At 39.2% G+C, this 13,722-nt stretch overlaps 1 protein-coding gene across 1 annotated transcript in view; it reads left to right on the top strand.

Annotated features, from left to right (window-relative positions):
- Nucleotides 1–10,699, top strand: part of LOC123942083 (estrogen receptor-like) — a 142,513-nt gene extending 131,814 nt beyond the window's left edge. The window contains exons 5-6 of the mRNA XM_046006037.1: nucleotides 5,434–5,556; nucleotides 10,578–10,699. Of these exons, the coding sequence (XP_045861993.1) occupies nucleotides 5,434–5,556; nucleotides 10,578–10,699 (245 nt within the window). The remainder of the gene's footprint in view (nucleotides 1–5,433; nucleotides 5,557–10,577) is intronic.
- Nucleotides 10,700–13,722: the final 3,023 nt, after the last annotated feature.

Below are 13,722 nucleotides of genomic sequence, written 5' to 3'. Positions count from 1 at the left end.
CCCTGTGATCAAAGGATGAGTTTTCTGGGCAGCAGCCACAAAAGTTGGGGTACCAGATGTGTGTACAAGCTTCTTTCAGGGAGAGATAGGTGATTTTTTGGGAGCAGAGTATGGGGAGAATAGTATCTACTGCTTCCCCAGTCTCTGAGGAGTCAGTCTCCAGGTGATGCTAAATTAGAACCTGACCCATAGGTAGCAGCTCTTAAGATATGCAAATAAACCTCTTTCAGACAAAGACAGGGAGACATTCATGTCTTCTGTGCTGAACCCTGAGAAGATAGACAGTCCTTATGAGCCCATAAAGAAGTTTCTTTGTTGGGTATAGTTTTATATTTCTCATGTATTTCAGAGCCACCTGTTTTGGTGGCTCACCCTTTAGGTGGAAATCTTAAAAACTGGAGTGGTATGTGTTGGATCCAAATCTATTGCTCCTCAGAGAGATTCTGGGAGTTTTGAGTTTCCACTTGATTGTATGTTACTGTACCAGGGCTGAGGTTTATGGTGAGAGTATGTCTCAGTCTTTATGAACCATTTTGATGTGTGTGTGTATGTGTGTATGTGTTTTCATTTTCCCAGTGTGTAGGAATCACTCAGTTTCTGGATTTCTCTCAGAGGACATTGCTCTATGTAGCTAGAGATTTAGTATGTATATGGGAGTGTGTGAATTCAGGAACCTCCTAAGTCTCCATCTTGGGCTGGAACCCCCAAATTGACTTCATTTTGCATGATGAATTTTAATAAAAATAATTCATTTAACTATTTTAGTAGTTCAAGCAGTTTTTTTTTAAACTAATAGAATATTGTCAGGATTCTCAAATGTTAGTGATTATAAGTTGAATTTTCCTTTTTCTTAACATTTGGGGCATATTTCTTGACTTGATAATGTATCTCTTTGACTCAAGATATGAAGAACATTATGATAAAATACATCATGCAGTTATGATAATCAGGTTCCAATCTGTAAAGTAGCTATATTAGATCTGGCTATAGTTTACATTAAGAACTTAATTTTTCCCTTTGCAATTTAAAAACAACAACAGCAAGAATGATAAAAATCTATCTATCTAGCTCTGGCAAAGGGTGCTTTTTTTTTTAATAACGTGTTTATATCTGCTTTTTGATATTTAGCTATAGAAAAGACTTTTCTCTTAATTCATTTTGAAATTTGTTAATTTAAAAAAACACTTTACATAATAAACTTATAGGTAGAGATTTAGTTTTAAAGGGTTAGATTATTAAATCTTAATTTATTATTACCCTATATGTGGTATAAACACTTGTTAGCAAGAATAGTATTGTTTATCTAAAGGTCAAGAAAGAAAGAAGTGACTGTGAAGTTGTTATATTTTTAATATCTGCATCACACACCATTGCATCACTGCCTAGTTAATTTTTTTTCCCTAGAAGCTTGAATCTTATCACAAAACTGTTACTTTGATTGATTAAAAATAAGGCCTTTTCCAAAATTCACTGTAATTATACATATCTCAAGGGCAATTTCATACTTCAAGTTCTAGTTCTATCTGTTTAATGACTATTTGGATAAATAGCTAGTCCTGGGCTCTTTGTTCTCTTTTAAAATCTGACAGTCAGAAAGCCCACAGCCTCACTGACCACTGGGCACAAATCTGGGAAGGCATACTGAGGCTGCTGGCCCAGGAAGAATAATGAAGGGAAGATGACAGTTGAGTTCAGTTTCATGGGAAACATGCTACCTTAAGCACTTCCTCATTCTTTTGGTGGCAAAATAGGCAATGTTTCTCCTTCCCCTTTCCTTTCCCAGTCCCTGCCTACTCAATACTAAATGAATCCCCACTTCTTTCTGTGTCCCCGACTCCCCACCATTCTCTTTGTGTTTCTTTCTTGCTCAGTTTTGGTCCTGGGGGGAGGGGATCCACTTTTTCTGGACATGCCTCCCATCAGCTACAAGCTCTGTTTCTTAGAATATTCTTGTGTTGTCTCAAGGGTGTGTCATTGTCTTAGCCATTTCAGGGCTCGAGACTTCTCCCGCTTCGGTGTTCATCATGAATCTAGTCATTAGCTTCCCTGACTCTAATACTCATCCTCATCATTGAAATCAACAGCGAAGCCCAGGAAGTAGCATATTTGAGTGAATGCATGAATGAATGAAGGGTGTTTTCTTGCAAATTCTGATTTTAAAAAATCTCTGAGTGCTGTTAGAACTCAATTTTTCCATGAAGAAGAAATGATCTTTAGGGCTGGGGTGTTATTCTCTTTTACCTCTCTTCAGAATCTACCTGCTGTTCTCATATCTCTCTAGGAGCTGCCTCAGCGAGATTCATTTCCAACCTCTCTTTTGTAAGGGGTGGAGCAATATTCAGAGGAATATACAGAGCTTGAGCTTTGAAGACTTTAACAGGCATCAGTTGGCTTGAAGCAAGTTAGTTTCACTTAGTGCATGTAATTTAAAACCTAGAATGGGTAGGGACAAGGGGGTAAAGAGAGGGCACAATACCTCAATGTGGGTATTGAGAGCATCTTCAAGGAACACATTCTATTCTGGGAGGTTCTTGTGGATTCCAGGCACTTGGCTATCCTCTCTAGTGCTCTGAGACCCAACCTGTAATCAGGCCAGTGGACCCTGCTCTCAGGCAGTCATAGTGGCCCAGCCTGTTTTGGCATGGCATGGCAATGAAAAATAACATGACATGGAAGGATGGTGACATCCTGGAAAGGTGACAAATGCATATGTTGAAGGGTAGATTTGTGGTTTAGATTTTACAACCATTCTATAAATAAGAGCCTTGGGACCGGGTTAGAATTACCCTACCATGAATGGCAGCAGTCCCTCTGGGCTGGCGATGCAGAGCTTGCTTTGGAGGGTTCCAGTTCCAAGTCAGCCCAGCTCGGCTTTTCACTGCTCCTGTGGAAGCTCTGATTGAAACCCAAGGAAAGCAGCCGCTTACCAGATTTGTCTTTCACGTGAAACTTTGAAGCCCCGTTCATGCTCATTGGCCCAGATGCTTTAAGCTTTTAAAATCCTTTTCTCATCCTGAGAGTTTTTGAGGAACATGGCCCATTTGGGCCTCTTTGCCCCCTCTTACTCATCGTTCTTTTACAGTGGGTGTGGGTTGGGGCCTCGGCATCTGCATGTTGGTCTTGAACTGGTTGATGTTGGGCGTCCCAAGGCCACCCAGTGGGAAGTGTTGGTCTGTGGCTTTGCTACTTCCAGGGGGATTTGGCATGGAGGATGTCAGTTTCTTGTCACTGTTTGGATATATTACTATTAAAGTGTGTTGACGTAGATTGAATTGTGCTCCCCCGAAAAGATATATTGAAATTCTAATGCTTCATACTTCAGATGTGATCTTATTTGGAAATAGGGCCTTCAAGTTCAAATGAAGTCATTGGAGGTGGGCCCCAATCTGTATAAAAAGGGGGAAATTTGTATGTAGAGATAGAAATGCCCAGAAAGAAGATGATATAAAGCCTCACAGGAAGATTGTGAGCCCTGATGTGATTGGAGTCCTGTACCTCCAAGCCGAGGAATGCCAAAGATGCCAGCAAACACCAGAAGCTAGATGAGACCAGGAAGCATCCTCCCATGGAATCTTCCAAGAGAGCCTGGTCTTAATGACACCTTGATCTCAGACTTCTAGCCTCCAGAATTGTGAGGCAATAAATTTCTGTTGTTTTAAGGCACCCGGTTTTTTGGGGGTTTTTTTGTACTTTGTACAAGAGCCCTAGGAAACTATTACACATTGTATTAAAAAGAAAAGGTGCCTGTATTTTTGAAGCAAAAGAAATAAGGACCTTTTGATTTAAAGAGGAAAGTTTGGCTCACTTAGTGTAGGCCTGGCTAATCATTTACTCTCTTTTGCCCGCCCAAGTGGTTCACTGAACTTCTGGCTTTGAAGTTGATTTAGGATTTTAACAGTTCCATGAATCTACCTGGCAGATACCTTTAAGAAAATTTTAACCCACGGAAGAATGTTTTAATCTGGTACCTTAATAGTTTCCCTTTTTACATTCGTATCTTTGATCTGTTTGAGTTTGTCCTAGCATAAAACATGAGGTGTGGTTCCAGAAATCATTTTTTTTAAAGATTTCTTTTTAATTCATTTGACAGAGAGAGAGAGAGACAGTGAGAGCAAGAACACAAGCAGGGGGAGTGGGAAAGCAGGCCCCTCACCGAGCAGGGAGCCTGATGTGGAACTCGAACCCAGGACCCTGGGATCATGACCTGAGCTGAAGGCAGACACTTAATGGCTGAGCCACCCAGGAGCCCCCAGAATCATTTTTATACAGATGACTACACAATTGTATCAATTGTGTTTATTGAACAGTTTCCTATAGAAGTATTTTTAAGACTTCCCTTATAGTTGACCTTCCAAGTTTACTATTATTAGAGTTTTTAGAGTAAATAGATACTGGTTTATGTGTTTGGTTATTTTTCCCAATTCCAAAATCAAAAAGAAAATAAGCTACTTAATCAGAAGTTATAGGTTTTGCTTAACTTATGATAACAATACAAAGTGAATGAGTCTGTCCTGCATATATATAGTTCATAATTTTCCATTAATCTTAGAAATAGAGGCAAAAGTTCAGGCTTTGTTTAGGAAAGCCCAGCTGGGTGAGTTTAATATTCATGGGACAGAAAAATTTTTCCTGGGAGAAAAGAAGGAGGATATACTGGGCTTTTCTTCTTTGTTTTCCTGTCTGTTGTAGGTGAGTCCCAATAGTCTATAACTTGGCCCGGGGTAACTGCTTTAACAAACTGCTTTAACCAACTTGAAAAGTTAATTCCCTTAGAGATTCACCTGTTAATTTTTAGATTCATGATTTCCAGATTTCCTTCTGTAGGTCACAACACCTACACATTCAGTTCCCATTTTTGCTGCCCACAGACCACCGGTTCAGTGTTATGCTCCCACCAACATGTCTGAAACCAAACTTGCCATTTTCCCTTTCTCCCCTTTAGAGCAAACTCACGGGTTTCTCCTGTTTCTTTGCGTTTCTGCAAGAGGCTCTGCTCTTCTTTATCTGACGTTGGAATCATCTTTGTGTCTGGCTCTTCTTCACCATGTACTATCGGTTCTTTCTCTCCAGTGTTTCTAGATTTTGGCTTTGTTTTTGTTCCACAGCCACTAGCCTGGCCCACGTGCTTTGTGTTTTCCAAGAGTGAATTACTATAATATCCTCCTAACTGGCCTTTTTGGTTCCAGCCTCTCCTCCCTTCAGTTCATCCCACTCATCACTGCCAGGATCATTTCTGTAAATCGCCCTTTCAGAATGCTTCGTTCCCTGCATTTGTTTCTTATGGCTGCCATAACACTCTTTCACAAACTAGGTGGCTTAAAACAACAGAGATTTACAGTGATGGAGGCTGGATGTCTAAAACCAAGGTATCAACGGGGCCACGCTATCTCTGAAGACCCTGTGGGAGGAACCTTCCTTGTCTCTTTCCTCCAGATTCTGGAGGCTGCTGGCAATCCTTGGCATATGACCTCACCTTACTTGGTTACGTCTGCAAAGAACCTCTTTCCAAATATGATCACATTTCCAGGTTCCGAGTGGACATGAATTTGGGGGGAGGTAACTATTCAATTAAAAATTTGGTAGTGGATTTGATTGTCTAATTTAGTAATGGCTTTCACAGATAAATGTCCCTTGAAGCCTAAAATATAGAATTTGACTTTGCCTCAGGTCGCCTAACCCTATGTTAGCCTTATTAGAGTAGAAAAACTCTTCACCAGCTGACACTCTCCCGTCTTAGTTGCGCTCTACTTTCCAGCATGGTCTCCTGGCCCCATTCTCTGCTGGCTATTCTCCCCTTTACATAGTGTGTTCATTTTGTTTTATTTTGTTTGAATTCCTATGTCTCCCTCACCCTGTTTCAATTCTATGCTCATTTTTTCCCCTGAAGGGACACGTCAACTTCTACTTACTTTCTGAAACTTCATATTACTTTAACCAACATAGTGATGGATTGCATTTGCTGGGGCGGGACAACCAGTCCATGGTCCAGAGTATCTTGTCAGATGTGTATTGCTGAACTCAATCAGCTGGGGCATAAAACATACCAGTAGCTCTTCAACTGTAGTCTTATTTCACTAATAGTAGATTTGTTTCTGGACGACTCATTTATACTGTGGTTGGATTTCTTCTTTTAAATGGAAAGATGGATAGTTTTTATTGGCCAGGTACCTATTTTTGTCTAGGAGACTTGGTCAAGGGAAAAGTATTTCTCCAATCTGAGTTTGACTTGCTTAAGCCATGAACTTGTTTTTTAAAAAGTTGTGTATGTGAAAATGAATTTATATTAGGTGAATTGTATTCTAGTTGTAGTGTGTGTTTCATTAAAAAAAAAACTACTGTAGATACTCATGTGAAGTGAGCATTCCTTTGACAAAACATGTGAAAGAATATGATTCTTCACAAACTGAGAATTCTTAACATGGTGGCCATCCATTTGGAATGACTTTGTATAGCTGCCTTCTCAGAATGATGCTGAACCTGTATGGCTTCTCCAAGATGCATGTGACCAACTTTCTAGAGTGGCTACATTTGACCTTTCAGCATCACCAAATCTATATCTGGATTTAATACCCCGAACAGAGGTATATTTAGACCACCCTGGGGGCTTAGCTCTTGTGTGTCCTAAACATCAATGTGGCCAAGCTGAAATTTCAATTTCCCTGCTAGGTAGTGGAGGGTACACCTCAGTGATGTGAGATGTTAGTTTCCTTTAGGGGGTTGAAGAACAGAGAACTGCAAAAGGTAGAGAAAACCAGCATCCACCCTCATGAGATCTAAGTTTATGTGGAGCCATAAAAAGCAACGGGAACCTTGGAAACATTTTCAGTAGTGGAGTTGAATGAAAAGAATTCACCTTTCCCCCACCCCACCATACATTTCTCTATCTAATCAATAATTTCTAGAGAAACCTCAATAAATAGAGTTGAATTTTTTCAGACAAATTGCAGGAACCCAAGTTCTAATCAATAGGTATACACTGTAGTCTTTATATTAGACTTTGTTCAGACAGTTTAATTTTGGCACAATTATTCCTTCTCTCTCATGTGTTAAGCATTTTTCTTGCTAATGTGAAAATAAATCCACTGCTTCTAGCAGGTGGTTAAACACTGAAACGGATTGGAAAGTGTTAGTATTTGACTAGATAGAACATAGCTCTATCTTCCTCTTCTCTCAATCAATCTTTCCCCCAGAGAAGGCAGTATAGCTGTTCTCTTACAGTGATTTGTACCTGAAAAGTAATAATCTTCATTAGGGAAACAGATGCCTGCTCCATACCCCTGCTGTTACACAGAAGGTAAAAAACGAGAAAAACTGTGGTGGTCAAGTCCTTTTATGGCTTGTGGTATTATAACATTAACAGTAAGGTAGATACAACCTTGGAGTTGTTTATGTTGCATTTTTAAACTCACCTGAGTCACCGTAAGCTGCTTGGTGTTTGGTTCATCTTCTTCAAAAGGATATGTGACAGAATTAACTGTTCCTGGGTGGGAACCCCTAATTCCAGGGAGTCATAGGAATTCAATTCTGTTGCCTTGGTTACTAAACTGTTCCATGCAGTTTGCTCAACTTTGAATGGGTACGTCTTTCTCTTTGGAACATTCTTCCTTGTAAGTAAATTGCTCATTGTGTTAACATCTAAGTTCTCTTTAAAAATTCTCCAGTCAGTTTCACCATGATGTACTTAAACCAACGACCTTGTCCTCCTGGTCTAGGCTTTATCACTTAGTTGCTCTCAAAGCCCCTAACACAAGGATATGAAAAATTAGAAATGTAATTGTTAAATAAAGGTGAAATTTATTAAAATGGTGGCAGTGCCCCTCTCCAGAGGAAATTCAGTTTCTTTCTGTAGGATAGCATGTGTTTACTGTGTGACCATTTCATAAACCTGAAATCTAGTAAAGTGGTGGATCGTTTCCTTCTCTGGAGGGGATTGGAAGTGTCTCTTCATAGAATAGCATGTCACATAGTGACATTCGTCATTTTTACTTGGTCAAGATGTTTGCTGAAATTTGCTTGGGGCACTTGAAACGCATATTTGAAAACTAGCAGATAAACGCTGTGAATTTTAGGACTCATTCTCATTTAAGGCCCTGAGCTATGGAGGAATATTTTGCACAGCAGGCATTCAAGTTGTGTCTGGCAGTGTTTTTCTTCTTGTATCGATAGGTCAGGAAACGGGATATAAACAGATCTGTTTTTTTCTGTATTACTATGCACAATTCAGAAATGTAAGCTGAAAGAAGTATATTGGCCTTTCCTGAGTAGATCTTAAAATTCCCAACTATGATCCAGAACAATGCTCTCTTTATACTGGGTCTGTGGGATTAGAAGGCCTCACTGAAATTGGCAGTAAAAGTCTTCAAATTTAAAAGGTTTACACATATATAGATGTATAATCAATTAGTTATAGTCTGATAAATTTTTGTCAAAACACGTGACTCCCCATCTCATGAAATCAGAAAGGCTTAACTTAAATATTTTTCATATTTTTGCCTACTGAGTAGCAGACCATTCTGACAGAATCTTTATTGTCAGAATTGGAAAATGGTTATTATTGGCTTAGTTAAGCAAGTTTGGATTGTCTTGACTCTTGTTAATAAATAGAGCTTAAGAATGTATGCCAGGAGCCATCGTTTTAAAAGGGGGGAATATTCTGGAGATGGATAATAATGATGGTTAGATAACAGTGTGAATAAACTTAAATGCCACTGAACTGAACACTTAAACTTGGTTAAGATGCTAAATTTGATGTTATGTATCCTTTTCCATAATAAAAAAGGAGGTATAATACTTCAAGATACATGAAAAGGGAACAAGCATCACATGGCAAAAAAAAAAATTTAATAGTTAAAAAGGATATAGAATTCAGTGGTCCTTTCTCTTTTCTAGAACTCTTAAATTTGATTTTTAGATAAGACTATAAACATAGTACAAGAGGGCAAATTGATTAACCAATGAAGTGGGGTGGGATAATGAAATAGAGACAGTTGTGCCTTAGGCTCCTACAGAGACTTTTGCAATAACAACATGAAACCAGTTTCACTCATTTAACAGTGAGATCCTTGCATGCGCTGGGTACTATTCTTTGTATAGGGATATCCTGGAGAACAAAACTGACATGATTCCTGCCTTCAAGGAACTTCCACTCTACTATGCTAGTTATCCCATGAGGAATGTGAACGCTCTTGTAATGGTTTGTCCTTCTTACACATGAAGAAGCAGAAGCATGGCTGACTTTAGCAAATTTATGTTACAAATAGTAGCGGACTGTGGCAGGTACTGTCTTAACCATTTACCTGCAGTAACTCAGTTTTTATTGCTTTTATTATTCTAATTTTATGGATGAGAAAACAGACATAGAGAAGTTAATAATAGAGTATAGTATTGGGGAAACAATTTCTATTCTAGAACACTTACCTGTGTGACCCTCTTAGAGTAGGGTAAAAGAAAGTGACAAATGTAAGGAGTTGTACTATTTTAGCATTATTTGATTTTTTAGAAAACCTTTTCCCCCTCTCTTGCCATATGGCAGAGGCGTCATCAAGAGGGTCTGTATATTAAGCGACCTAAAAATGCGATCCCTATCTTTGGACGACCCTGGCCCATAGTAAGCATTCAACAAATACTAGCTATTGTTGTAGTTGTTGGTTTAGAGTTGTTTAATATAATTAATTTTGAGACTAATTTTTTTAAGATTCTATTTATTCATTTGACAGACAGAGATCACAAGTATGCAGAGAGGCAGGCAGAGAGAGAGGAGGAAGCAAGCTCCCCGCTGAGCAGAGAGCCCTATGTGGGGCTTGATCCCAAGACCCTGAGATCATGACCTGAGCTAAATGCAGAGGATTTAACCCACTGAGCCACCCAGGTGCCCCGAGACTAATTTTTAAGACTGTTATGTAACTATTCAGTAAAATCATGAGATAACCTGGCATTTTGAGAGCCAGCTTAGAAACCAGTTTTCTAAATACATTTTTAATTTAGCACACATTTCTTTTCACTTGTGTTAATAAACCTGTCTTCAAGCTCTTGTGTCTTATTTTCCAAATAATCTTAATTGCCATTAACCAAAACTAATTGAGATTTGATAATTGTTTCTTTGCTTTTGTTTTGTTTTCACAAACAATGTTTTGTTTTCACAGTGTTTTGTTTTTATAAACAATATTTTGTTTTTTTAAACAATGGCATTAAGATTAATAAAAAAAATTCCTGAGGTATATCAGCTTTTGCCAGTTTTCTGAGTTAATATAACTAGAGATTTTGGCTACATTTGGGAGCTTTACACTATGCTATAAGCTTAATGTATTTATACACATAAGCATTTAAATGAAATTGGAAAGAATGTAGGGGTAAGAAATCATATACTGTAGAAGTCCTATTTCAAATATAACTGTTTTAGGAGTAGAGTGACCCACCTGTTATAATAGACAACACCAAAATAATAGTGGCTTAAACAAGACAAAACTTATTTTTTCCTCATATAAAATAAACCTGTATTTCTTTACTAGTGGTACAGTAGCTCTGCAGTCAAAATGACCCAAGCTCCTTTTGACTTTTTATTCCCTATTCCGGCTCAGGACTTCCATTTTCAAAGTCAACTCCTGGTCCATTATGGCTGCTGGAGCTCCAGCAGTCACAGGATGCAACCCAGCTGAATGACAGGCTGCTGCCGGAAAGTGCAAGAGGGGAAAGACAGTAGGGAAAGGCTTTGCTGAAGCAGATTCCTCTAAGCAGACTTCTGGAAGCTCTTACTCAGTACTTTCTCTTATAACCTAGTGGTCAGAACTTAGGCTTCATCTAGCTGCAAAAGACATTGGGAAATACAGTCTTTAAACTATGCACATTACAGTTAGAATAAAACCCGAGGTCTATTAAGAATAATAATAAGAGGGGCACCTGGGTGGCTCAGTGGGTTAAAGCCTCTGCCTTCGGCTCAGGTCATGATCCCAGCGTCCTGGGATCGAGCCCCGCATCGGGCTCTCTGCTCCGCGGGGAGCCTGCTTCCTCCTCTCTCTCTCTGCCTACTTGTAATTTCTGTCTTTCAAATAAATGAGTAAAATCTTTAAAAAAAAAAAAGAATAATAATAAGAGTTGAATGCATATCGGGTGGGCAAAGAGCAGTCTCTCTACAAGAAGTAAGAAGCTTCAAATCAAAATTTGAATATTAGATATCCTCTTTAATAAATATTCTGACTTAGTGAGTGTCAACATATATCATAGATCATCATTTTAAGAAAGAATCAGAACACCAAAACCCAAAATTCACGTGAAAGCCATATTGGGAGGGGAGGAAGCTACCATCTGTTGAGTGTATTGTCAAGCATTGTATGAACTATCTTCACAACATTCTTATGAATTGGATACCATTATTGTGGCCATTTTGCAGATAAAGAAATGGAGGCATCAAAATGATGAGTAGCCTTCCCAAATGTGGCACAAGCTAAGGAGGTGTCAGAGCTCTGGTCAGTCTGGTTCTTCACCTTGTGCCCTCAAGGTCATTGCATGTTGCTGCTTCATTTTGTAACTCAGGAAGTATTTTAGGTTGTTACAGTTGGTCATAATCAGCACCAGCTGCCATTTTGGTCTTGTTAAAAATTCGAGACACACTATTGGACTGTTGGGACTCTTCTGTACACGTGATTGTACTGTGTGCATATTTTTAAAATATGTGTGCTGTGGCTCAGGTTACATGCACTCACATTTAATGCAGAAGAGTTCCAGTTCTGATGGAACCTTTTCTGTAGGTGAGAGGCTGTGTTCTGAGCACAGTGGTGAACAAATAGTACATCCTTGTTTTCGGAGAGTACCACTCCGCGGAGTCCCAGAACCCAGCATCAGTGGCTTGGATGGCTAACAGCTTCAGTGACCTGAAGTTCTTGCGACACTTCTGCTTTTGCCCCTTTTTAAATGAAAAGAGGATAAATTTGAAGTGGTGTCCTACTGCTTCCACTGGAAGAGACAGAGTTTTGTGTGTCTGCGTGTGTGTGTGTGGTTCAAGAGAGAAGTTTCGTGCATCTGCTGGGGGTCCTGCCACGAGCGAGGAAGAGTGGGGTGGAGTGGAGAGGAGACTGGGAAGGGGAAGGGTTTATAGGGTCAGGTTTGGCATTATTTGGAGACTTCAGAATCAGTCACCTAATTATGTAAATATTTACACCACCTGGTGTATGAACTGGTCAACTTAGAACTGAAATGTTTAGCAGGAAATGCCCCTCTTCAACCCTCACCTTTTTGGATGTAGAGCTTGGCTTTTTCTTCTATCTCTGTTTGAATCATTCCATTAATCAACCTTTGTGAGAGATCACTTAGTCATCTATGAAAGCATAAACTCTTAATTGTTAAAAATCATTGGTGCAGCACACACCTTTCTCTACACACGAGCTAACTCAAATGCTGATTTTCTCATGAGTTTTTCTTAAAAAAAAAAAGTTTCTTAGGCTAAATAGTCATAGCATTTTTCCTTGTGTCCCTCTCCTTTCTAATCTTACCTTTCTCAGTCTCTTCATTCGCACGTCTCCATGGCCATATTGTGCTGTGGATGGCTCCTATCTAGCCGCCAGCTTTCGAGCATCCTACAACCCTCAGAGGTTGTAATCCTGGGCTGGCGGAATTCCTGGAGCATGGGATCTGAGACCCATGAACCCAGGGGACTTGACGCATTATGGTAATGTATCTCAATGATTTTTTTAAAAAGATTTTATTTATTTGAGAGAGAGAGAACACAATCAGGGGGAATAGCAGAGGGAGAAGGAGAAGCCGGCTCCCTGCTGAGCAACCCCCCACCCCGAGTTCTGTCCCAGGACCCCTGGGATCATGACCTGACCCAAAGGCAGGCACTTAATGGACTGAGTGACCCAGGTGACCCTCAATCGTTTTTTTTTTTTTTTTGTATTAACTCCCCCAAATTGAAAAATCTAATCTGATCTAATCTGATGAGAACAGTTGAATACTATGGAATAAAATTTTTTTAGGTACTTGGGCTTTAGAAGATCAGAAACCATTATAATATGTAGGATTTCTTGATCCTCCAAAACGAAGTTTTGCCCCTCTGAGATGATAATTGTCCTGATAAAAATCATTAATATAAGAAGTGCACTAGTCTGTACGAGCATGACAATCCATTTTACACATGTATGAACTATGTTTTCACATGTTTACAAACCCATGGAGGTTGTAAGTTCTTTGAGGGCAGATTGTTACTATGTTCAGCTTTTAGAATCGTACCTGAAACATAGTAGGTGTTTATTAAATATTTGATGACATTGCATGATAATATTTTATTAATAGAAATTCATTTCCTGGGCTCATGGAATGAAGAAAAAAACCCCTCAGTCTATGCATTATTGATGTTAGTATTTCTTTTGTTATTATGTGTTTTCTCAATCAACCCTTCCTAAAAGGACATTAACTTACATGTGTATGTTGGGGATAGATCCTTGGACATTTCTGATGTTCATATGGAGTCTCTACACTTAAAAAATGGGAAAAATACTGCCCTAATGAGCTCATAGTATGGTTAGAAATGGCAGCCATGGTTCACTGCTTTGTTATAGCACAAGGTAGAGCTAATAAGAGTTTGCTTATGGACAGGGTGTTGTGTGTGAGAGAAGCATCAGGGATGGCTCCAGTTATTTTCACGTGAACAACTAGAAGGTGGAGTTGTCAACAATTGATATGGGAAAATCTACAGGTAGAAGACATTTTCTTTGGGGGAAATCAGTTCAA

The sequence above is a fragment of the Meles meles genome, chromosome 5, assembly GCF_922984935.1.
Source record: "Meles meles chromosome 5, mMelMel3.1 paternal haplotype, whole genome shotgun sequence".
Taxonomy (NCBI): Eukaryota; Metazoa; Chordata; class Mammalia; order Carnivora; family Mustelidae; genus Meles; species Meles meles.
The sequence above is the reverse complement of the archived record's forward strand: the minus strand, read 5'-3'. Positions and strand labels throughout refer to the sequence as shown.